This window comes from Neofelis nebulosa, chromosome 8 (genome assembly GCF_028018385.1).
Source record: "Neofelis nebulosa isolate mNeoNeb1 chromosome 8, mNeoNeb1.pri, whole genome shotgun sequence".
NCBI classification, from domain to species: Eukaryota; Metazoa; Chordata; class Mammalia; order Carnivora; family Felidae; genus Neofelis; species Neofelis nebulosa.
In genome coordinates this window covers 62096004-62122101 of record NC_080789.1, presented here as the reverse complement: position 1 = coordinate 62122101, position 26098 = coordinate 62096004, and the positions used below count along the sequence as shown (strand labels likewise).

The window sequence follows — 26098 nt, the reverse complement described above, 5'->3', positions numbered from 1 at the left end:
TCTGTGTCTTAAGCTCAACAGTTCCATTTAAGTATCACCCTCTCTTCCTGCCCCAGTAGTAATAGATCGTCCTTCCTCTCAAATACCTGGGCCAGTTTTTTGCTGTTTTGTAGGACAAATACACAATACACAAATGGAAGAAAGACAAATACAAATTGGGCCTGAGACTCTTGGTTTTCCACCCCGCCCCCCACACCTGATTTTGGGGTCTCCTGGAGCAGGGAATGGGTGATCAACCAGGTGCCAAGGTGCCCCAGTCAACCTGGGAAGCTTTAGATTTTGTTCCTAGGTCTTTAACCCTAGAAAAGGTCAGACAACCAATCAGAAATGCGCTAAGCAGGGTCACATGGGCCCCACAAACCAATCAGCCAAAAAGTACTTGGGTCTCTGTCTCACTTTTCCCCTCAACTCCTCTTCCTCTTTCCCTCCCTCACCACCCGCGTTAGCCCCTGAGTCCACCCTTTCTCAGCTACAAATGGGACAAGCGATACTGAGAATATTCTAGCCCCTCTCTTTGTCCCTGAACTAGTTCTGGGGAGTCTTTGGCTTGCGGTCTCTGGTTCTAACAATGTGCCTCGAGGTGAATATCAATTGTACGGGGATCTGAAGTTGGAGGCGTCCTCTGGATCATTCCCATTTCCCCCCGGTGAGGTCCTACCCAATTCACTGGGCTTTATAGACGTAGACTCGAGATTAGGGTGTACAGTAGGTGTGGATATGGACTCCAGCCCTGAATTCAAATTCTGACAGTGATTATTCCCTAAACACTTACCTTGTAGAGTTTTCATTCTCTTCAGATCCTCCTGGAGGCAGGTGGGGGCGATTAGAAGAGACCTCTTTTGATTTATCATTCTGGAAGTGCTCAGGAGCCATTAGCTTTATCAAAGGACCTCTGAGGTGGTTGGGGAAGGGAGCTGACGTGGAGATTTTTGCTCCCCTGTTATATTAAACAGTTGATCAATTTAAGTCCCTTTCCTTTCCATTCTTTTAATAATATGATAATAATAATATCAATCTTATACGATTATTATACAATAATAGTAACAACAGTAATAAACTAAGTGATGATCCTGTGGCCTTGCCACAAAGGACACAGCCACTGAAAGTGTGGATTTCTGTGTTTGTGTTTAGATGGATCAAGTCAGAACAAGCAGTGGGTGAGAAACTGTTTTGGAGCAAGATTGTCTAATGGCACAGAAACTGTGCACGTAGGACAGAAAGGCTGTGTTTTCTGAATGCTGGGGCTGGGCCCTAAGCCAATCCACTCGTGAATCCAGACCCAGAGATTTCTCCCTCCAGTACCCCCCATGCTCTAGGGCTTTGTTTTGTGGTTAATTTTATGGTTGAGTTCCCTCTCTTCTCTTGATCTTCTGCCCTCCTTGAGCTGACTGAGGGGCAGGAGCTCTGATGGCCTGTGCCACTCAGACCTCTAACCCCTCTTTAGGGGTATCAGGAGTGCACGAGTGCAAGTAGTAACCCAGTTTGAGCTGGGCTTTGTCAGCACCACTCTGCTTGTTGGTCTTCTGCGTGGGCCTGATTTGGGGACAGTGCCACAGGACAGAGGGGAAGGATTAGAATGAGAAGTCAGAGGGAGGGCAGCTCTTCTCAGAAAGCATGGGACCTCCACTTCCCACGTCTCCGTCAACCACACTGCACCACTGACCTCTTTCATGAGTTTGAATTAAAGCACGCACATTTATTTTTCCCTGGTAGATGGTGTGGGAGTCTTTGAGACCAACTTTCACCTCCACTGTGGATTTCTCACACTGGAGTTTCGAGATCTCATGAAGGGTGGAAAAAGAAAGATGGGGGCTTGCTTCTGTCCCAACAGGCACTGGGAAGAGAGGTTTGATTGCTCCAGTCCCTTCTAATACCTATGTGAACTTCTTCTGTCTCTTTGACTCTCCCTTTCTGTGTATAATTGCTTTGGGCTGAGTTTTTGAGCTGAAACATCATTGTCCTAGGCTTCAATTCTGTGTTTTCTTTTGCTGGGGAAACAAGAATTACCCTGAGCCTCCTGCTGGTGGGACTGGAGACCCTGGAGCCCTTTCAGATGGAGAAGGGAGACAATCCAGATTTGAGACCCCAAGCTAAGGCTTTCTGGGTTAGAGATTCCATTTAAGGAAGGAACTAGATTGCTGGAGGGCCAAGAAAATCACATTCCCTTTTATTGGGTCTTTGTCACCCAGAATAGTATATCTGTATACTCCCAGATATACTATTAGTATATATACTATTATACCAATAGTATAATACTATTATATTAGTATATATACTAGTATAGTATATAGTATGGTATATAGTATATATACTAATACTAGTATATACTACTAATAGTAGTATACTATTAGTAGTATATCTCCCTTGGCTGCTTTGAAGGGACCCCAGAAGCCCAAGGAGGCTGGACTGAGGAACTGGGGTCAAAGAGATCTCTTTGTCCTTGAATCCTACAGAATCCTGGGATTCACCTTCCTCTGCCATTGCTAAGGCTCACTGTGGGGCAAAAGGAGAACAGAGATACCCAGGAGATTTGCTGAGTGTGTGTGTGTGTGTGTGTGTGAGAGAGAGAGAGAGAGAGAGAGAGAGAGAGAGAGAGAGAGAGAGATTGGGGGGGTGTGTGATGTAATTTGGGACTTGGGAAAGTTGGGCTAGGTAACCAGGACCTTATTCAGCCTCTGATGACCAGGCCTTAAGATCTACAATGAGAGGTTGGATAGGTTTATGCAGGAAGGCAGCTACTTCTCTACACCTGACACTCATACAGAGAAAGTTCTACCATGATCTGCAACCCCACATGGGCTGGGTAGGATGTGTGGGCTCAGTTACCTGGTGTTCCTTCAGTACCACAGGTGTCTCAGCTCTCTGAGAGGCAGAGCAGGTTGGGTTCCACCCTTGAAAAATCCCCAGCCCTCAGCCCCAAACACCACACCAGAACACACAGTAGCATATGCACATGCCCAGAGAAGCCCAGTAAACCAACTGACTTGAGCCAACCTCGCACTCATTGTCCTGCCCCATTTTTCCCATGGGTTCAGCCTGAAGACCATTTGTCCTCCCCAGCTCAGCCCTGCCCCTCAAGCCCTGGGCAACTGTTAAGTTTCCTCTCTCCTGCCTCCCTGGAACACCAAAACGCTGGAGCAGCCCCCACAGATGGGGGCAGCCAGGCTCTTGGTGACCTTTAGTGTCCTGTTAGCCTGTTGGGTTGTGGGGTGTTGAAAGGCATTGAACTGGGACTTTTGAGACCAGACCCGTCTCTGATCAGATTCTCCTTTTACTTGCTATCCTAGGCTCGAACTCCAAAACTCCAAATTTCTCAGGGCTGCTTCTTTGGTCAGTGGGGGACAATTTTGTCTAGTAAATACTTCTTTAAAAAGTCAACTTTCTGGAAAACCCAGTGTGTGTGTGTGTGTGTGTGTGTGTGTGTGTGTGTGTGTGGTGTGAATGAAGGGAGTAAGTGTCAGGTCCCTCATTTTAGATTGGGTCTCTCCCCCTTCTCTGGGTGGAGGATGGGGGCGTGGGCTGAGGTTTTATTGAGGGTGCTTTTCCTGTTGGGAGTAGAGATGGGGTCATAAAAGCCTAGAGGAGGCTGTTTTGATCTGGTGACTTCTCAGGAAGTAGCATCTGAGGTTTTGCTTTGTAAATCACTCTCCCCCAAGCTGGCCAGCTAGATTGGATTGCACTTCCCGAAGCCCACCTGGGGCCCTCTTGCCTCCCTTTGCCCAGTAAACCAAAGAAGAAAAAAATAAAAGGAAGTCCAGGGCTTTCCAAATCTTGTGCCTCCAATAAGAAAAGCGCTTGTTGGTGAATTTTCCCCCCTCAAAGTTCCAGATTTAAAAACCATGCAATCGCTCATTTTTCTTTTGCCCACACAGACCTTGGTGTCCCCAACCCCTCAATTAAAAAGGGACTAACATGGAATGCAATCAGCTTTTGAGCCTGGTGGTTGATACTATGACTCCTGGGGGCTCTACCATGACTTCTGGATCTGCTATCTCCCTGTGACCCCTTTCCTGAGCCCAAACCCCTTCTTGACAAGACGGGACTTCAGAGGTCGAAAGAGCTCTTGAAAAGAGGCATTGGGAGTGAGCATATAGAAGAACCCATCCAGCACCTAGCACCGAATGAATGGAGAAAACCCTCTGTGACTGGGTTTTATGTAATTAAGATGGGTGTAGGTGTGTGTGTGAAAGCCCACAGCCTTCTGACGGCTCACTGTAACTGAACTGTCTCCAAACAAAATCATATTTTACCTGAATAGCTCCATTTTGTAATGTTAATGAGCCTTCCCCTTCTAAAGGCACCCCAACTTCCCAAGGGTCCCCCCCCTCCACCTTCCCCAGCCCTGGGCTAGGGAGCAGAAGGGAAAGGAAGGAAAGAGCTCTCTACCTCTGTCTCAGTGAGGGCTATATCAAGTCAGGACGCTTTCAGGCCCAGGGATCAGGGCTCCTATCCATTGCCAGAGAAATGCCCCCATATGCTGGAAATGAGGCCATAGATTATGAGTTCCTGGGCTTCTTAGCACTTGCACAGGTCCTAGTTTACCCTCATTTGTTTCCCAGAGAAGTCTGGGCTAGGACATCCCAAACGCACAATCACTAGAGAATCTCCCTCATTCCTAGGACTCAATGCAAATACACATATTGTTATAGAGAGCTGAGCAGTCCAATAGCTATACATGTGAAAATGTATTTATAGATCGATCTATGTCTATATAACAGGATGTATGTTTTATATCACTTTCTGCTCCACATTTAAATGCAGGTATATAGATCTTTAGATTTATAGATCCACAGTGAACATACCAGTCCTCCGTCGAATTCCTGCATGCGCATTACCAATCTTTCTGTAGTGTTTGGATGTATACGCTGGGATGTGTTGGTACAGTCTCTCTAAACATCTAGATGAATCTTTGGAGTTTTTTTTTTTTTCTCGATGGGAAAGAACTATGTGTGTGTTGCTCAATCTCTATTTTGAAAATTTTATCTAGATTTATGCAAGGGCCTCTCAACACGTAAAAAGCTACATATTGAGGCTACACATTTGGAGATCTTTACGGTCTTTGCAGTTTTGCTGCAAACTTAAACATTTGAACATATGTTTAAAGGGGTTCCATAATGCATACATCTGTATGTAGGGGCATAGATCTCCCTCTGGAAGGATTTAAACTTCCTGCATCTCTCTATCTCTGTGATCAAGAGACATCAGGCGAGTGGGGATGGAGAACAAATACCTTTTGGATGTTTTGCTTGTTAAAGTGAGTGATTCTGTTGCTATCTCTAAAGCTATCTCCAAAACTAGTCCAACTGAGTCATCTGCCCCTTCAAAACCCACTCTAGGGACCATAGCCTCTCTCTCCAGCCTGTCTCTGTGACAGCCAGGCTCCCCATCCTGCAGTACCTCTCAAGACAGCCTAAGGAGAATGCGAGAGAAGGGGAGAGCCCTCAGCTGGGCTCGTCTTGGCTCTCAGGGTGGAGAGGCTGACACAGGCATGAAAGTCTTCCCCAACCCCAAATGGGCCTTTGAAATTTGGAAAAAGGGCGTTCAAGTCCCCGACTATTTTTGTAGAGTGCCCAAATGGTGCCAGGGTCACTGCCCGACCCCTAGGTGCCCCCCTCCCCAATTGTTCTTGGTGCCCAGGGCCCAATTAAGCGGCCGCCTTGCTCCCGGCAGCCGCTCTCTTATCGGCCCGGGATTGATGCCTCCGCGGCTCCTGTATATCATTTCCAAGATTTTTTCTGTCCAACTCCTCGGCTCCTTTGGCTTCCGCGGCTTTGACTAATGATTGCTACAGATGCCAACGTCTCCAGAATCCTAATAGCCAGGCAGGCGGACTCTTATTTACCCGGCAACATTGCTGCGGGGTCCGGGGTGGGGGGGGGAGGTTGGGGGGAGCAGGGGTTGGGGGTGTTGTAGGTCGGAGGACAGGGAGAAGGTTGTGACCAACTCAAGTTTCCCTGAACTTCTTCCCCAGTGGGCAACACATTCCTGAGTCCCTCCTCTCCCTGAAGGAAAAAATGTGTGTGTGTGTGTGTGTGTGTGTGTGTGTGTGTGTGTGTGTGTGTGTAGTCATAAAATACTGCTAATAGTAAACTCATTGCTTGCCTCGTTGGAAGGGATCAAAGAATGAACAGGACGTGGGAGAATACTCAGAGAAGTGTTTATTAGTTGTAAATAGATGAGAGAGTAAGCGGAAAAGCAGTGGTTTGGGGAGGAAAGGGAGTTGTGTTTTGTTCTGTTTTGTTTTTCTTCCGGAGACAGGGAAAGAGGTCAGCCACGGTGGGCGAAGGGGCTCCTTTTCTTTATTTCAGGGTTTCCCCTTCCTCTCCCCACCCCAAACCTACACTTCTCATAAATGAAAATTCCTCCCCTCTTTCCCTTCCTTCGCCTCACCTTCAGTCCCTCCGGGGAATGGGCTGTCGCCCGGCGTGTTCCTGGACGCAGGTGCCCGCGGCCGGGCCCTCTGGGGCTGCCAGGGCGACGGGCCTCTGTCTGGGGCCGGGAAGCCAGAGCAGATTCAACGACCGACGGCAGGCTGGGGGCCGCCAGCCCCACGGGCCCGCTCGCGCTCGGTGGTGCAAAGTTGTGGCCGAATTTTCTTGTCCCGGCGCTTCTCGAGCTCCTGCGCGGGTCTGCTCTTTGGGAGAAGCGGCTCGAGCTCCCCGCGGAGCCTGGAGCCGGGCGTGGTGCCGCCTCGGGTCTCCATCCAGACCTTCTAATGCACACCACATTCGGGGGAAGAGAAAACACAAAAACGCGGAGCAGCCCAGCTCCGGGCCCAGGCATGGAGTGATAACTCAAACATGGAACATTTTTCTATCAGAGGATAATGGAGCACAAAATAATTCAGGAAGGCGAATGGGCAGGACCCGAGTATCAGAGCCCGGCGGCGTGGGGCTGCTGCAGCCAGGGCCGCGCCGAGCACCGTGGGAGGACCATTTCGTTGGCGTGTAGGGCGAGGCAGGAGCCCGGACCCACCGGACCCAGGCCACCCGAGGGGCAGTCTCTAAATTACAGCCCGTCAGGAGGACTCGGAAACACAAAAAGGGAGCCGAAAGATTTAAACAGTCGGAGGCAGAGGCGTCCCGACGCGACCAAAGCGAAAATCAATCACGTAATTAAACCGGGGAGAGGGCGAGGCCCGAGGCTGGGGGTCCTGGGTTCGGAGGAGGCGGCCAAGGTGCGGGCCGAGGCAGGCGAGCGGCCTGGGGATGGGGCTCGCCCGCCGCGGCCAGAGCGCGGAGGGGGCTGCGGGCAAGTTTAGATCAGATCGCAATGGATTCCCGCTTGGCTGGGAAGTCCTGAAGCCGCCGATGGCCCCTTATCGAGCTCCCCCATTTTTATGGAGCTGTGGTGCAGCATTAAAGGCTGCTCCCCATATTCCAGTGGTGCCAGGGATGTGTCTAGGGAAGTGTGTCCGGGAGCCCAGGTGGCACCAAGATGCTGCCTCTGGGTTTGAGGGGATAGAGGGAGGTGGCACCCTAGTTTCGGCCCTTACATGTTGTCCTGGGCCTTAACTCCCCCAACCCAGGAATCAAGGCAAGCCTTTGGAATGACTCCCATCTGTGGGCCAAGGCTCGGAAGGGGAGTAGGAGGCAGGTAGGCTTCTTAAAGGAGAAACTTGGGGCTGAGCAAACTGGGCCCCTTTGGGCAGGGAAGGAGAAGGGAAGATTCCCGGAAGAAGAAAATTAGGCACACTGGGAGCTCTGTTTTGTGAGGGAATGATGCTCTTGTTATTATAGAGGTTAATAATGGTAATGATCTTGAATGGCTGGGTCAGTCCAGAGAGACCAAGCTCTCCACAGTCCTTCCTCACAGAAGCTTTTCTGGAGAAGTCAAGGGGTCCCCAACTTGGTTGTGGTTGAGGAGAATAAAATAAAGACCTTTCCTCTCTCTCCCTGCCCTTTCCTCTCTGACTCCTTGAGGACCCCAGGAAAAAAAGGAACCTTATAAAATCGCCATCACCTTCCCCACCCCCATTATTTTTCCTCTCCTCTTTGCAGTTCATGGAAAATGCACTGTCTTCTTCGGGAGGTGGGCTTTCCTGGGGTGCCCTGTTCATGAAGCAAGCAGTTATCATTCCACATCCCCAGGAATTCTGTCTCTGACCCTGGAGGAGAGAGATCCAGGATTCTCTTGCCTGCTCCATGGAATTCTCCCTCTATCCTTAGCCTTTCCCAAGCTCTGCCTTCCTTGGTCCTGGGTGCCTGGTCCCATGGGTCTCTGGCCTCTCAGAAGCCAAGAACAGATTGGGGCATTTTGAGATGCCCTCATCAAGCCCCTATCGTTTCCTTAATTCTGGGTTCCCAGCCTCCTATCATTTCTTTAATTCTGGAAGCACCAGGCCAGGGAGCCCTCCATAAGCTACCCTAAAGCCAACCTAATTCCTAGAACTTTCAAAACTGCCTTTCAGCTCCTTTAAAAGTAAAAGTTCTTTCCCCCTCTAACAGGAAAGTTTAGGTTACAAATCTCCAGCAGCGCAAGCTTCCTGAAGCCTTAAGTCAGAATTTTCAACAGCAACAACAATGTTAATAATAATAAGAATTAAAGCTTGCATCAAAGGGAGAAAGGGACACCCCAGCTCAAGTTTTAAAGGGGATATAATCCAGCAGCCTTGGATGAGAGTGGGGTAGGGGGGTCAGTGAGGCCAGGATGAACAAGGAAGGGGGTGGGGAACCCAACCTCTAACTAACAATTTCTCCAGCATAAAAATGAAACATCAAATTCGTTAGCCCAGGGCCTTCATTTTTCCTCTTCCACATTATAACTAGTTATTGAACTCGCTGGAAGATCTAAAGGCCATTTGCGAAGAGACAAATTTCAATGGAGTTTCCCCATCAATAACCCCATGGCAGTGACCTATTGGAACAAGTCAAACACCCGAGGTGAAATGCAGGTCACTCTGTCTAACCAATATTAAAATGCGGCCACTTTTTAAAAAGCCACTTTAAACGAGATTTGAGGAAAATTGAATTCCAAGGAAGGCAAGGCAAGGAGGGGGAAATCCACGAGAGGACCTTGCCTATGGTCTCCGAACAAACAAGAGAAATTCATCTTTAATATTTTAAAGGGGGGCAAATTAACATTCCATGATTGCTTTTTTTTTTTTTTTTTTTACTATAAGCGATTCCAGGAGAAAAAAAAAGGTTTAGTATTTTCTGGTGACATGTCCGGGTTATTAAAATCATTTTAGACCAATTCATTACTTTTACTGACAAGAGATTTAAGAAAAAATCAATTAAGCATTTGCATATTCTTTTGCATACATTACCTCTGCCTGCTGGCATTAGAAAGGGACAAAAACACCCATCTATACGTACACACACGACAAGAAATAAGATAGGAGTCTTGCTTTGGTTTGGGGTTTTCAAGTTGCTTGGAGAAAAAATAAAAATGAAATGAATTACTTGATTGCATACCATCTAAAAGTCAATTTATTTGAGGAAGAGGAAAGAGATGTGTTGTGATTTTTTAATCTCTAAAACAACAACAAAACCACACACACACACACACACACACACACACAATCCTGCACTTCTGAGAGTGGGAGAAGGAATGACCCTCATTTTCCTTCTCTTTGCCCTCCAAATCCTGAGTTGGCTCTCCCATTTATTTTCTCCCTAGGAAAATCTAGGGAGTCTGAGAGGTGAGATTTTAATGCAGCACAGAACGTGTGGAGCCGCCGAGGTCCTTCAGCCGGCTGCTTGTTACTGGGGAGGGGAGGAATATGGGTTATCCAACGGTCAGTATGGTAATCCGGGCACAATAAGGCCTCGCACACAATGGACACATATTTTTCTTCAGTGGTGTCAGAAGGGAAGCGCTTTGTACTGAAACAGGTTTCCGAAAGAGAAACCAGATCGAGATTCAGAAAGGAGATGGGGAGGGTGGCATTCAGAGAGTGTTTGGAAGCTGGCAAAAGGTGGTCAGAAAAAATTTAAAAATAAAATTGGGTCAGGGAGAGAGAGGTAGAGGGCAGAGCAGGGGTGGGGGGGTGGAGACCCACGGGCTGGCAAGGCAGGAGCAGGAGGGCAAAGCACAAAAGGAGACAGGACCAGATAAGAGGGCTCGACACAGGCAGGAGCGGCTTTAGTACTCCCCCCTCCATAAAGCCAATGCTAAGTGCACTGCCTCTCCAGAAGGATTTCATTTCTGTGATTATAATAATATCCAGGTGAAAAATGTTTGCATGTATGTGTATGGCGGGGGCTGGCTGGCTTGCTATTTTCCCTTGTGATAGGTGACTTTCTTGCTATTAAGCTATAGGCACCCAGAAGGAGTTTTATGGCGAATGATGTAGATGAATGTGGACAAATTTGGGGGAGTCTTCCAGATTTTACTTTCTGGAGGTGCGTGTTGAATTGGCTGTGCCAACGTGGAAGGAGAACCCCCACATATTTATGGCTGCGTAAGGAGGCATCTGATGTATTAACAAGTACTAATAATATGTATGCATATGTATTTGTTAGCCGTAATAACCAAAGACAGACTTGACATTCAGCTGGAGGCAACTGAACTCTGTATCTATGTCTACATATTGGCCCAAGGTGGGTTTTCTGCTCCTGCTCTCTTGAACCACCTGCAGGAGCTCAGAATCCTGGGGAGTGGGGGTGTGGGACCGGCAATGCCTTGGGAAGAACTCCCTAAGAATCCCGAGAAGGTGAAGAGATGAAAGAAAAGAGGGTTATGGTGGGGGCAGGGCTGGTAGAAGGAGAGTGGGAGGGCTGGGAGCAGAAGAGCCAGGCCCAGACCTCACCTTTCCAAGGTGGGGGCCAGGACTGGGTGGGGCAAGCTGATCCAGGTGCTGGCCTGAAAGGGAGGTTGGGGGTGGGGCTGGAAGGCTTTCTTCTTCTTCAGCAACCCTCCCCCAACCCTACCTGAGCTCTCTGGAGCTTTGGCTCTCCCTGTGGGGCAGTCTGGGGCTGCGGTTCAGACTCTTTATGTAGGCAGCATCCAGCGTTGGTTTCCCTCTGCCCTCTTCCAGCAACTTATGATTAACCTGCCCCTACCCCCAATAAAGACGACAAAGCAAACCCTCCCAGACTCCACACCACTATCACCCAAGTAGCAGCCTTCTCCTCCTCACGGTTTCACGTTCCTCTTCCAGCCAAACTGGCCAGTCCTCACATGCACACGGTCCCAGACAGGAATGGGCAGAGGTTCTCAACCCACTTGGGAAATCTGGGAATCTCCTCTAAGAGATGGTGGACCTTCAGGGAATTCCTGTTTCCTCAGCCACCTGGTGGGAGGGGGGCAGGGCACTGTCCTCTTGGGGAGAGGGTATCCAGGAGCCCCCAAGCACTCCTCACTCCTGGTGAGCCTGGGGTGAGGGGGGCCTCGGCATGACATCGGAGGATGTAAGGTGGTCAGCGGGCCCAGGCGGTTCTCACTTCTGCCCTCAGGGTGAGCCCTGATTTGGAAATGGGAACCCCCCTCTCCCGCATCCCTAAGGTGGTGAAAGATAGGTGGGGAATCTCCTGCCTTCGGTCTTCCCTCTCATGAGAGAGCTTTATTTTTTTTTTCCCTTTCCCCTCCTCATTCCCTTAATTGCAGATGTTCTAATTAAACCCTCAAATAGTTGTTATGCCGTTTTAAAAGGTACTTATTCAAGTGTCAACCAGGCTGGGCTGGGAGGAGGCAGCGTAGGGCGGCGAATTAAAGGTAGATTGACTAATCACGGCGGCGATCATAATAATAAAATCAGAGGGAAAAAAATCACATTACGACTTTTCGTGGAAAGGAGGGAGCAGGCAGCCAGCGGCCGCCAGCCCTGCGCCGCCGCCGACACAAAGAGTGCGGGCGATTCCGCGAGACTGATTTATGACGTTTTACAGCCCTATAAAAGCTGGAGCGACGAGGCAAGCGCTCCTACCACCGCTGGCAGATTTAGTCTAATAAATAAAACATAAACAGTTAACTTTATGTGTCACTTTTATTGTTATCAAGTAAAATATAGCCGAGCCCCGGCAAGCTATGATTTTAAACTATAATTGTTATCAAGTACAACAAGGGGACCCAGCTCCCTCCCTGGGCTCTCCCTTCTGCCACCCCCCAACTCTGAGTTATGGGATCAGCTAATTGGAATTGGTGGCACGGCGTGGCCACCCCTGGCTGCGTGGGGTGGGGGGGGGGTTGGAAAAAGCAGCCCTTCCTTGCCCCCTCCCTCCTCCAGGGCCCTGCCACCCCGCCATCAGGGTGTTCCTGTGGGTGGGTGGCAGAGACAGGGGAGCGTGGAGGAATGGGCTGGAGACCCCCGAGGCCTGCCCAGCCTCCCCAGCTCGGTGAGCTCACCCCTCAGCTTTTGGAAGGCAGCCTGGAGCTGGCCCTTGGGAGTGTGTGTTTACATGTAAACACATGTGTTACATGGATACAATCCCTGGCCGGAAGCAGGCTCTACCCACACAGGCCTCCCTCTCAGTTAGGTCGGCTCACTGTGGGGATGAAGAAAGAAGAGCGCTCAGGGCCGTGGCTGGGCACCATCACAGGGCACTGGTTCCTGGCAGATCCCACTTCTCCTCGCCCTAGGTCCTTAGGAACCAGCCCTGGAGGTAGTTGTAAGAAAGCAGCAGGCCAGACGGAAGGAGAGTGGAAACAGCAGCCAGCGGTGGAAGAGATCATCTGCTCTGGGGCTGGGGCAGGGAGGGTCAGTGGGTTCTAAGGGAGGAGGGCAAGGCTTCTGAACTCTGCTTTTGCCAACCACTTCCTGTCTCTCTTCAGCGGGGGCTCAACCCCCAGACTTCCAGAAATGACGTCAGAATCATTTGCATCCCGCTGCCTCTACCTGCCCGGTCCAGCTGGGACCCTGCCTCGCCGGCCCCATGGCCAGAGGGTTGGGTGAGTGTGTACGGGGGAAGGGGGCTGGACTCTGGTATCCTTGGATGGGGGGCACCCCAGGCTCTCCAGCCTCCTGGGCTTAGCCTGGGCCCCTCCCCATCCAACCTCCACTCCAGTCCTCCTCATTCAACTTCCTCTTCCTGCAAAAGAGGGGCGCTGCCCGGTGACCTACACAGACTGAGACAGGATCGCCATGAATGGAGACCTCTGGAAAAGCTCAGGAGCCGAGGCCCAGGGGGCCCACCGGAGGCCCAAGGGGAGACCATGGGAGGGGGCTGAATCACAGCCTCCCGACAGCCCCCCAGTGCCCAGGCTTTGGAAGGGAGCTGGGGGCTTCCCATCCCCTTTTGCAGGGGAGGGCTGTCAGTCGGCGGCGTGCGCACTGGGGGCACCTCAGCCCCCGCCAGCTAACCCCACATCACCACCACCACCACCCCCAGCACCACCACCACCACCACCACACACAAAAAAAATTGGATACATTTTGAATAAAGCGATTCGGTTCCTTATCCGGGGACTGGGTTGCTCCGTGTGATTGGCCGGCGGAGTCACATGGTGAAAGTAACTTTACAGGGTCGCTAGCTAGTAGGAGGGCTTTATGGAGCAGAAAAACGACAAAGCGAGAAAAATTATTTTCCACTCCAGAAATTAATGATCATGAGCTCGTATTTGATGGACTCTAACTACATCGATCCGAAATTTCCTCCATGCGAAGAATATTCGCAAAATAGCTACATCCCTGAACACAGTCCGGAATATTACGGCCGGACCAGGGAATCGGGATTCCAGCATCACCACCAGGAGCTGTACCCACCACCGCCTCCGCGCCCTAGCTACCCCGAGCGCCAGTATAGCTGCACCAGTCTCCAGGGGCCGGGCAATTCGCGAGGCCACGGGCCGGCCCAGGCGGGCCACCACCACCCCGAGAAATCACAGCCGCTCTGCGAGCCGGCGCCTCTCTCAGGCGCCTCCGCCTCCCCGTCCCCAGCCCCGCCAGCCTGCAGCCAGCCAGCCCCTGACCATCCCTCCAGCGCCGCCAGCAAGCAACCCATAGTCTACCCATGGATGAAAAAAATCCACGTTAGCACGGGTAGGCAACTTTGCTTTTTGCTCTCCCCCTCCCTCCCCTCTTCCCCAGCGCTCCCCACCCTCCCCGGCCCCCTCCGGCCCCGTCCTCCTTTCTCTCCTTCCCCCTCTCTCTCCAGGAGCGACTCTGGGTTAGCACAATTGAACTGGATTTACGAGCGAGAATGGGTAATTACATCCCCCATAAATTTTATGGCTTAGCTACTCTGGGCAGTCCGAGCCATGTGCTACGATCTGTTATGTATGTGTGAAAACTATGCTCGCTTTCTAAGGGCGCATAAATAATTCAGTGTCGTTACAATGAGGATTCCCCTCTTATTACACTACAAAGTCTCCAGCTTCCTTCAACTTCTTTATAACCCATTTAGCTTGATGACTTTATTTCCAGCACCCCCTCCTCCTGTTCCACAGAGCTGAGGATGGGGTGAGGGTGGGGGGCGGGAGCCTGCTGCCTCTGAACCCCACTATTTGCTTTTCCCCTCCTCCTCCCCCCCCCAGTGAACCCCAATTATAACGGAGGGGAACCCAAGCGCTCGAGGACAGCCTACACCCGGCAGCAAGTCCTGGAATTAGAGAAAGAGTTTCATTACAATCGCTACCTGACCCGAAGGAGAAGGATCGAGATCGCCCACTCGCTGTGCCTCTCTGAGAGGCAGATCAAAATCTGGTTCCAAAACCGTCGCATGAAATGGAAGAAGGACCACCGACTCCCCAACACCAAAGTCAGGTCAGCGCCCCCGGCCGGCGCTGCGCCCAGCACCCTCTCGGCAGCCACCCCGGGCACTTCTGAAGACCACTCCCAGAGCGCCACGCCGCCGGAGCAGCAACGGGCAGAGGACATTACCAGGTTATAAAACATAACTCACACCCTGCCCCCACCCCATGCCCCCATCCTCCCCTCACACACAAATTGACTCTTATTTATAGAATTTAATATATATATATTTTTTGGTTCTTTTCTCTCTTCCTCCCACCTTATCCCTTGTCAATTCCAAACTGACAAAACAGATAAGCCCTCTGCCCTTCTCTCCCTTCCACTGTTAAGGACCCTTTTAAGCATGTGATGTTGTCTTAGCATGGTACCTGCTGGGTTTTTTTTTTTTTTAAGGCCATTTTGGGGGGTTATTTATTTTTTAAGGAAGAAAGCTGCAAAAATTATATATTGCAAGGTGCGATGGTCTGGTTTGGGTGAATTTCAGGGGAAATGAGGAACAGAAAAAAAGGAAAGAGAGATTTTTAAGCCAATTCTCCTCCTTCTCCTCCTCCTCCTTCCCCCCTCTTTCCTTAGGCCTTTTGCATTGAAAATGCACCAGGGGAGGTTAGTGAGGGGGAAGTCATTTTAAGGAGAACAAAGCTATGAAGTTCTTTTGTATTATTGTTGGGGGGGGGCTGGGAGGAGAGGGGGGAAGACAGCAGACAAAGCTAAATGCATCTGAAGAGCCTCTCAGAGCTGTTCAGTTTGAGGAGCCAAAAGAAAATAAAAATGAACTTTCAGTTCAGAGAGGCAGTCTATAGGTAGAACCCCCCCCCCTCACCATCGTGGTTATTGTGTTTTTGGACTGAATTTACTTGATTATTGTAAAACTTGCAATAAAGAATTTTAGTGTCGATGTGAAATGCCCCGTGATCAATAATAAACCAGTGGATGTGAATTAGTTTTACGTCAATGTCTGATGGTTTCTTTTTATCCCCTCCTCCTTCTGGCCTGATAACATCCCCCCTTCTCGATAGTTGCCTAAGTTTACTCTAAGCAAACACACAAATCTTAACTCTCCACTCCGTTTCCAATGTCCTTAGAAGAACCAGCAAGGGGGTTGGGGCAGGGGATCCTCAGAAGAGGGCATATGGAGGATTAGTGCTGATCTCTCCTGTCCCTTCCCTGAGTCTGCAGAGGCCAGACTCTTCTGGGGGTACTTAGAGTGGAGCTGGGAGGGTCTCACTTCTCTGTAGTTAGGTACCCGTCTTCTTTTTGTTGATTTCCCTCTCCCCTCTTCTCTTTTCTCTCTGCTGAGTAGGCCTGCCTGATTTGCAGACAAAAAGGCAAGTTTAGGGAGTAGGACAGAGAAGAGTTTTCATCGTTTTGGACCCTTTAGGGATGAGGGATTAAGGAAGATGCCCCCTCAACAGCATGTGCTCCTTAAAAGAAGGAAGATTTTGAGCTGGCGATTCTGTAGCAGTGAAGTGACCTGTCAGGGTGGCTTCTCTGTTTGTTTAGACTTGGAAAGAAGGGTGAAGTGGAGGCCAGAGGCCTGGGAGGCCCCCTTGCATGGGTAGGCCTCAAAGCCTGATGCCTGGAGATAATGAAGAACTTTTATTTTTTTCCATAACTTTTATCATGGACCTGCCAGGTGTTGAGAAAAGACACAGGGAGAGGCAGGGACCACCCTTTTCCTATAACCTCCCAGGTCCTGGCAGGGATTGAAGTTAGCTGAAACAAGGCTCTCCGGCTGTTAAAAAAAATGTTTTTTCCAGTTGTTTCCCCGGGGGCTAAAATGAGGGAAACAAACAAACAAACAACAACAACCAAAACTGGCCTGGATTACCTGAATAATTAATTTAAGCCAAAGGCTTCCAAATAATCCTGATCTTGAAGACCAGGCCCTAAGCAAGGCCTGCTCAAATTTTTGCTTGTTTGTTGGGAGAAGGGGTGGGGGGTATTTGATGAGTTTCTCAGACAATTTATCCAAATTTCCAAATTGAGGGCTCTGAGAAGTAGAAGAGATGAGGGAGAAGAGATCTGGGATTTGTAGAGGAGCCAGGGATACCCTTATCCTCTCTCCCTAAATTCTGGAGTGGAAGGTAACAATGGGACCAGTTGTGAAAATCTGTTGTTCAGTATGCTTTGGATTTATTTCCTCTTGAACCACTTGCTGGCTGGTACTTGGAGTGGAGTGTGTGTGCGTGTGTGTGTGTGTGTGTGTGTGTGTGTGTGTGTGTGTTGGGGGGAATCACTTGGTCCTGGAGGTCTACTTTCCCCTCCCTCAATGGTGCCCTGGAGACAGCAAAACATGCTGCCTACAGTGTGCGGAAGCAGGGCCAACAATTATCTGGAGTTATTTTATGTGATCAAGTGAATTAGGAGCCAAATCTGACTGTAGCTCCTATCATCTTGAGGCAATTGACTTTGGGGCAGTAAAAGGGGGTCTAACTGTGCTTGGGAAAAGGGAAAGAAGGTCTGGGGGGGGAACTTGGGTGTCTTTTCAACCCTGAAGGAAGTTTAAATGGAAAAGGGGGGTGGGGAGAAAGAAAAGGAACTTAAGATCCATAGTCTTTTCTAACTTTGCTTCTTTGGTTTTAGAGGAATTTAATCCCCTCTCCTCCCAAAAGTGGAAGAGATGAAAGCAAGGAGGAGAAAAATTACCATCTTTTATTTCTTAAGCTTCTCTCTGAACTTGCGAAAGGGACGCTGTCTAGCGCAGGAAAACATCCGGAAAGGATTGGGACTGTTCCTTTATTTCCCCTTCTTTAGGGGCTTCTCCCTCCTCTCACACATACTGTACACATAGTTCTCTGTCCCACTCCGTCTGAAAAGGGGAAACATTAGAAATCTGTAATTCTTGATCAATGAAACAAAACGAAACCCCCTTACATCTGAGTTTGTGAAGATTTTGGCCTCTGGCCTTCCCTCCAGTGGGCTCCATTCTCTCCTCTTTCCCCAAAGCTCTCCTTTCCTTGGACCTGACTGCCCAGAATGGGATCAGGGTGCCGGACAGAGATGGGGTGGGGGGCGGAGGAGGGAGTGAGGGGCATGAAGGGCCAACCCCTTGGCCGGACCCCTAGTTCCAGAGGTCTGGGTCCCCGCTGCTGCTCCACTCGGGGCTGCTCCAGCCTCACTGGGAAGCTGAGGGCTGGAGTTTTTATTGAAGTTGGGTTGAGCAGAGGGGAAAGGCTGCTGGGGGGGCGGTGCGGGGAGGACGCAACCCAGGTTCACGGGGAGGACACAGCATTTTCTCTCCCATCGCTTTTATATTCGGCAGCGCCTCTGACCTCTCCCCCACCCCCATCTCCGACCCTCCCAAACCAGCCCTCGCTCAGCCCCTGGTCTTCAGATACGATGCCACTGCTTTTGTAGGGCTGGAGATTTCTTGCCCACAGTAATGGGAGAGGCAAGGCGCATGAATGCCTGCCAGCGCGTTGTATCTCTCTCTCCAATGGCTAAGTTAAAAGAAGACAGGGTGAAAGCGGCAACGCCAGTCTTCCAAGGTCCTTCTCTCCAAGCACCAGGAGATCCCCACAGATCAAAAATCCCCTTGACATGTAAGTAGTTAGCACTTGATCTGCTCAGGGCAAGGAGTACAGCATTTTCAACTCTGTCTCATTTTGCCATTCAGTTTTTAGCTCAACTCCGATCTTGGGGAGGGAAGGCGGGAAATCCAATCCTGAACGGAGGGCTTCCACTTGGGGGAAATGGAGTTTCTGGGCCGAGTCTTGTACCTGGGGAGTGAAGAAACTTCGCTCCAAAAGGAGAAGGTGGGGAGGGAAAGCGAGCCTGGGGTGGGGGAAGGACTGGGGAACTTTACTTCTCCGAGGGCCTCTCGCCGCTGCTTGCATGAAGTTTCCTACAAAGTTTTCTCTGCAATCTGGGCATCAGCTTCTGGGTTTTTTTTTTTTTTTTCTCCTGCGTGGACTTAGCGGATTGCAGTGCAGAGCCGCCTTCCTGCTGTGAGATGGATGTGTATGTGTGTGTTTGGGGGGGGAGTGGTAGGGAAGATAAAACAGGGGGTTCTCAGAGCTTGGGACCAGGGTACCCTCTGCTAGGCACCATTTGTCTGCTTGTCCAAGATTAGGGGAGACGGACTCCGAAGGGGGCCCTTGAGGTGGAGGGTGCTATGATGGGAGAAGCAGCATGCCTACGTGATTCCACATCTTTGCCTCTGCTTTTTGCCAAGTCCTGGGGGGAGCATTGGTGTTGCCCTCACAAAGCTCCTTCTCATGGTTTTCCACAGCTTCTATCTGGTACCCCACCTTCAAAGAGCTAATTCTAAGAAACCCTTCCCAGCCTCGGAGAAAGAGACGAAGGATTCCCCCCCAACACCAGCGGCCATCAGAGCAGAGGGGATATTTATTACCTCTCTGGATATCATTATCTAAGAATACAATTTTATGAACTTCCTAATCTGTTAGCTTGATTTATCTGGTGGGCAGAAGCCCAAAATAAACATTTGGGGGATTTGGTAGGAAAAAAAAAAAAAAAAAGAGCCTTTGCCTCTGACCACTCTTTCTGGTAGAACTGATCACCCCCTACCAACTTGGCCTGCTTTTGCTACACCCCATAGAGCTAGCCCCATTTTACTTTTTCTCTGCAGCGCGTGACTGTTTGGGGTATCGGAATTTTAGCTGCCTCTTGGGGGTTAAAAATGGTAGGGTACACTGTGTGAACCAGAGACCTGAAGGGGTCCCTCAGCCACCTTAAAGTCTGTGTACCTCCGGGAGCTCAGATCCCTTTTGGCTTTGCTAGCAGGGAGAAACCAAGGTTTGCTCCTCTGCCCTCTAGGTCCAGGAGCCCCTTCTCAGACCTGGCTCTGTCTCCACTCCTCAGGATTTGTCTTCTCTTCTCTCTGCCATCAGCTCTGTAGCTGCTTTTTTAAAAAGGGTCCATCCAGCAACGGAGCCCACATCCGCGCAAACAGGGTCAAGGGCCTTTGCAGTTTCCTCCTCCTGTAGACCCAGCTAGCTGATGAATTAAATTAGGAGGCAGAGAAGACAAGGATGGGTAGGGAGGGTCTCCCATGTTTGAGGGTGACTAGGGTTACAGAGCCTAATAAATGGAAAGGACTATTTAAAATTTCCAGTCCCCAGCAGCAATGGCCAGATTTCCTAAAACGTAGGGCACTCCAGGGTCTGTTCTGCCAGCCGTGATGGGGATATGGGTCAAACCCAAAGAAGCGTCATCTCGGCTCACTCCTCCTTTCTGACCCTCTCTTCCCACTTCCAGCATCTAGAGAGGGAAGTATATTTGAACTTCCGGGGGCGAAGCGTTAAAACGGAGCGTGTGGGAGGCACTGCCAAACAGTCCGACCCCAGGTCCCCGCTGCCGGCCTCTGGCCTCCCAGGCAGCCGGTGCGAGAGAATGGGGCACAGAGCGGCTGCCGCCACCGGGGGTCCCGGCTCCCTTCTGGAGCGACCGGGGTCCTGAGGATGGCGAGATGGGGCCGGCCCGGGCAAAGGTGAGGTGCGAGAGGCCGGCAGCGGCCCGGCGCCCCCTCCGGGTTCCACGCCACGGCCGCCCCGGGCGCCGTGTCGCCTTCGGCTGGGTCACGACCCCGGGCTCGGACCGCGGACAATAGGGCTCTGGGCGGGGGCCTCGGGCTGCGCGGCCGGCCGAGCGGGTTCACTGCTCGGTGAACTCCGCTCCACCTCCGGGGTCTCGCCCTTTAAGAGCCCAAGCTCCCCCCACCCCCCCCGCCTTTTTTTTTTCTTTTTTTTTTTGCCCTCTTCGGCCTTCATTTTTTTTTTTTTCGTGGAAAATTGAGCACACTCTCAATTGCTCCTCGACCGACCGATCCCCCACAGTTACCACTACCGAATGAGATTTCATTTTCGCTAGCAATGAATGCATACTTTTCCCCGAGTTACAAGAGCGGGGAAATGGGACCCTCTCAAGATTTTTGTGGGCACAGAGAGAGAAGCATCCCAGGTCATCAAACCAACAAATGGTCTCCTCCATCACAGGAATTCCAGGCCAATGAGTCCTCCCGGCACCTCCACCCCAACACAGGAAGAATTGCTTCCCTCTTCCCCTGGCCTTTGTCTCTGGGCACTAGATTAGGATTAGGGCTCTTAGAAAAGGGGGAATTTGCTCTTAAATCTGATGGGCAGAGACAGGGCTGGGTGATCCACGGGGGGAGGGTGGGGTGGGTACAGAGTGAGTAACTTGGGAGATGTCCCCCAACCAGTTTGTTCTTGTTCCCCCCATCTCTCCCCATCCCTACGATGGCCTGGCTCTTGTTTGAGACTCTGTCCCTTTTGTCAGTTGCACAGTGTTTGTAACTTTGCGCGTGTGGAGTCCTTCTACTCAGCTAGAATAGACCTTGGAAAATATGGTTGCTGAATAGCAGTTGGTTCTAGCTGGAGGCAAAAAAGGAAGGCAGTTTGGTGAGAGGAGAAAATGGGGGAGGCATGGAATATTCCCCATGTACATTTGCTCCCGTCTTTCCCCAGCCCCCCATCTCAAGCCCTGTCTCGCCTGAGCAAGCTCAAAGGTCGCATGGAGAGATGCGTGCCTCCCCCCACCCCTCGTTGGAAACCTTTCTTCTTGGACTCTGTCTCTCTGCCGATTTCGACCCATTTTGCAATGTGACTGCCTGCAGCCCTGCTTGTCTTTGCTCAGCTGTTTCAAGGTCTCTGCCTGGCATTTCTACTGCTTTCTGTGATCGGTGTTTCCTCATATCCCTGCTGCTCTGCCCCTTTCATCCTGCAGCAATCCTCTAGGACATTCCCCAGCCCCAGTGCTCCTCCTAGAACTCCCCTCCAACTGAGAAAGTGGAGAAGAAGAACCAAAAGGTGGGGGGGGGCAGCAATCTGGAGGGACAGCTGACGTTCAAAGGTTCCTGGCTGAGCCTCCAGTCCAGGCCACCTCAGGGGCTGATCTGACCGCTCCAGAGCCAGCAGCAAATAGAGCAAGGTTTTACAGCCTGGGCAGATGTCTGCTTAGCCAACTCACTCGGATTCCCCTTTATCTCCTCCACCAAAGAGGCTCCAATCCCCACTATACCTTTGTTCTCTTTCCTTTCCCCCCACCTCCCCCTCCTCTTCCTCCGTTTGATCCTGCCTTTCCCCCTCAAATTATTTCTTTAGATCTGGAAGCATCTGTTCCTGCCTGCCCCTCCCCCCCCACACCCTCCTTTCCTCCTTTTCCTCCTCCCTCCACTTCTGGGAATCAAAGAGGCCCCCAAATGGAGGGCCTCTGGCTTCTAGAGGGCTTTGCTACCCCAGGGCTCAGAGACCTGTGAGGCCAACCCTCGAGAAGCTTTCCCAACCCCAAGTCACTTGAATCTCACCTTCCCAGCTGGAGAGGCCCCCCCACCCAATGGTGCAGTCTGAGTCCTGGCCCCCAGGGACCAGTCTCTTCTCTCACTGGGACAGCTATCCATTAAATTCAGGTAAAAGCAAGGTATCTGAGGTCGAAAGGTTTGGTGCAGAATTTTTAAATAATTGCCCCAGTTCTCTGAGGGCTGTTTTGGGCTCCAGAGTTTGAACATATCTTCCTATCCTGACCACAGAGAGGAGATGGCCTTTCCTAACCCCTCTGTCTGGTCATTCTGCCCCTTCCTTTGATGGCAAACTCATTCTCTGAGCAATCAAAATGTCCCTCAATAGCTCCCAGAATTCTGTAACCCAAACTGAAGAAATCAAGACAGTGTCCATACTGTGCACACTGGAGGGCCTCTTTTCTCTATCTCTCAAAAAAGAAAAAAAGAAAAGAAAAAATGACTCCCTGAGATCCTCCTTTCCAACACTCATATCCAGGAATATGTGGTCTCCGAAGCTTAAGGAGAGTACGGTAAACCCAGTCAGGGTAAATAATAGGCTATCTTTTCCTCTCTGTGTCAATCCAGTTGGGTCTGAGTCCAGATAATTCAGGCCAAGACTCTTGAACTCTGCCTGGGAGACCTGTCTTTAGCAAGAACCCGCTTCGTATCCCAGAGCCCCAGACTGGAATAATCCCAAGGTCTTTGCCCTAGTGCCCACAGTTGAAAGCTGGTAGGAGACCATAAGTTCCCCTCCTCCCTTCATTCCCTCCAGCTCCTTCCTGAGATTTAGCCTTGCCTGGCATCCTGCTCCCTCTTCTGTCCTTGAAGACCAGTGGTTGGCCAAGAGCCCCAGATTCATGCTCCCCGTGGCTTGCCACTCAGTTTCCATGGCAATGAGAGGCAACTGAACTATTCCCCCCTGTCCCTCAACTGGTTGGATAGACCGATACCAGCCAGAATGTTCTCTGGGGGAACCTGACCCAAGAAAGATACAGGAGATGGTGGGAGTCTGTATTTTGTTATGGAATTTTTGCTAATGGGGATGGAAGAGGAAAGACTGGGAAGAGAGTCCCTCCCTCCAGCCTGTAATTTCACACAGTCCTTTCTCTCTGCACACGTTTACCTACAGACACACCCTCAAAACACTCATGACAGATTCATGCTAGGACTTCAACACATTCGTTTCTTCTGTTCCTGCATGTGTGGGTGGGTGACTTTGTTGAAGGCGCGCGCGTGCATGTGTGTGTGTGTGTGTGTGTGTGTGTGTGTGTGGAGGTGATTTGTGACAGACAATAACATCCCAAGTAGAGCGCCTATGAAGTAACTTCTTTGACTTTTCCCTGGTAATCGAGGCTTTTGCTGTCCCCTGTTCCCCGCACGCTGCTCAAAAAGGCTTGCTCCTTTACTGGAGACCCTGTGGCCTGAGGACTCACCCTTGATCCTGCAATTGGGCTCCTTAGGCCTCGGGTGGCTATAGAGGCAGGTGGAGTTAGAGGCCTCCGGACGATCAGATTCCTCACCAAATACTTTCACTTGTTCACAGTTCAGTCAAAACCACAAACATGTATCTAACCCTCTAGTCTGCACTACTCTGCTCGGAGGCAGGACCTAGGAAACCACTGCCACAGCCACACTAACAGCAGCGACTGCAGAATAGTTCTCTCCTGGGGTTGCTAACTGCCTTACAGCGGCATTGGAGGAGTAAGTGGGTTAATGTATGAAAAGCACTTCGAAGAGTGCCTGGCTCACAGTGAGCTTTCAATGAGTGCTATTCTCCGCCTCCTCCTCCTCCTCCTCCTTCCTATTATTATTATTAACAATAATAGGCATTTTCTTAAGTGCTTACTATGGAGCAGGTACTGTGCTAAATTTGTTATCTTACTTGAGCCTCATGACCACACTGTAAGGAAGCTATTGTATTCCCGTTCTACCCAAGAGGAAGTTGAGGGAGGCCCAGGAGGCTAGCGATATGCCCCATGGGCAGAGCGAGGACTCCAGTCAGACTTGCTGGACTTCCAGAGTGGGCGCTCTGAACTCCTCCAATTCTTTGCTCGTGATGGACATGGGCACTGGCCGTCAGGATGGCATGAGGTTGGCAGGGACCATTGGTGAGGTTGTGGGGCAGCGCCAGCCTGGGAGCAGGCAGGGCCTACAGTAACCTCAGGTTCTTGCCATCGACAGGCTCTAACCCCAGTGGTTCTCGAACTTTTTGGTCTTCACACTCGTACACTGTCTACACTCTTAAAAATTATTGAAATCTCAAAGAGCTTTTAAAAATACTATCTCTCAGGATTTCCCTTATTAGAATTAAAACTCAAACCTTCTAAAAATCTTCTCAAAAAAGATAATAAAGCTCTTACATGGTAACATAACTAACTTTTGGGGAAAATAACTATATTTGCCAAAACAATTTAGTAAAAAGGATGTCCTCGTTTCGCATTTAGACAAATCGCTTTTCTTTTTTAAAGCTTAGTTATTTATTTTGAGAGAGTGAGAGCGGAGGGAGGGGCAGAGAAAAAGGGAGAGAGAGAGAGAGAGAGAGAGAGAGAGAGAATCCCAAGTAGGTTCCACACTCAGTGCAGAGCCCCAAAACCACGAGATCATGAACTGAACCGAAATCAAGAGTCGGATGCTCACCCGACTGAGCCACTCAGGCACCCCTAGGCAAATCTCTTTAATGTCTAGCTGAGAAGACGAATGGATTCTCACGCCTGTTTCTGCATTCAGTTTGCTGCAATACATTCATTGTTTTGGCTGAAGTATACGAAGTACATAGCCTCACACAGATAGGTAGTTGGAAGAGGAGGGACCGCTCTGAGAGCTCCTGAAAGGGTCTTCAAGAACCCCCAGGGGTCCTTGGGCCACATTTTAAGAAACACTGATCGAACTGACTGAGCTAACCAGCAGAAGCCACTCCATAACACTTATATTGGACACCGTTTTAGCTCATTAGTGGTGTTTCTGACTCTAACACCTATCATCATTTCACGATTCCATGCCGTCTTTGGAATGTGTTGTCTTAGGCAGTCGATTCAATTTTTCTGTCCCATGGATTCGATGAACAGATATACATGCATACGTACATATATGCTATGTATGTCACAGATTCATCGCCATCATTTTTAGTATGACAGTGTGGGGTAAAATACAAATTTATAGGCAAAAAATGGCCTTCCTGCATTTAGCGTCGCTTGAGATGGGCAGCTTAGCTATTAATATCAGTCTTGTCTTTCAGGAGGAGAAACTGAGCCAAAGAGAGTGATGTGACTTGCTGAAGATCTATGCTCAGCAAGTGGTGGAGAGTAGACTAGAACTCCTGCCTTCTAACTCCTACACCTGCACTGACCTACTCAGAACCCCTCTCTCTAGAGACACGGCTGTGTAACGTGTACCGAACGTGGATGTACGCCACGCACGAACTCTTTAAGGAAGCATATATGACGGTTATATTTATCTGAACATATCTGTGTATGAGAGGAGAAAACTATCTTGTACCTGCGCGCAGAGTTGCAGTTTTTGTCAAGAGGTACAGGGCACCAGCCTGACAAACTCTCCACATGTCTGTGGTCCTGGGGCTTGATCCATCCATCGTCGGGAAACATTTCTTCCTTCCAGGTCCCCTGTCGGTACCTTCTCACTAAGGGTATGTAAATTGCCCAGATCTTCACACGAGAACACAGAACCCATGTAACGATCCGATCCCCTTCTTCCCCGCCCCCTCCACCCCACACGTTGTGTCTAACACATCTTTTCAAAATAAGTGATCTACAAGCGTACAACAAAGGAAAGCAGAGCTGTGTGAACGGAGGTGGGGAGCCCTTGGGGGTCCAGATACTTGTCTGGGTAAGCCCCGTGCAAATGTATGAGCAAGTGGAGTCTTAGTTGTTTCATTAACATAATAGGTATTTATTCACAAATTCTGTATTTTGTGGCTGCACGAGGCTCACGTTTATGCAGGATCCAATGAGAAGAACCTTTGGTAGGAAGTCAGGCTGCCTGAATTCTGCTCCCGGTTGCCTCAGGCAAATCCCTTACCCAGCGAGAGCCTTCACTTCCTCACCTGTGTAATGGGGGGAAACAATTAGAGCTACATCTCTGGACGGGGAGTGCAGGGGGGAAATAGTAGGAGATGCCTGAGTGGACATGATTCTTTTTCTACTATTGAAAAGTCCAAACACGATAGCAGAGAAAATAATATGAGCAGGCTC

General features: G+C 50.2%; 1 protein-coding gene across 5 annotated transcripts in view; it reads left to right on the top strand.

Annotated features, from left to right (window-relative positions):
• HOXC4 (homeobox C4) overlaps positions 1-15578 on the top strand; it is a 38297-nt gene extending 22719 nt beyond the window's left edge. For 2 of the 5 annotated variants that reach the window (XM_058742538.1, XM_058742539.1), the window contains exons 2-3: positions 12715-13921; positions 14416-15578. In XM_058742538.1, the coding sequence (XP_058598521.1) occupies positions 13483-13921; positions 14416-14771 (795 nt within the window). In that variant the 5' untranslated portion in view covers positions 12715-13482 and the 3' untranslated portion in view covers positions 14772-15578. Of the gene's footprint in view, positions 1-12176; positions 12549-12714; positions 13922-14415 lie in introns of those variants that run through there. The other 3 variants (XM_058742540.1, XM_058742542.1, XM_058742537.1) reach the window with 3 other exon arrangements.
• The last annotated feature ends 10520 nt before the right edge of the window (positions 15579-26098 follow it).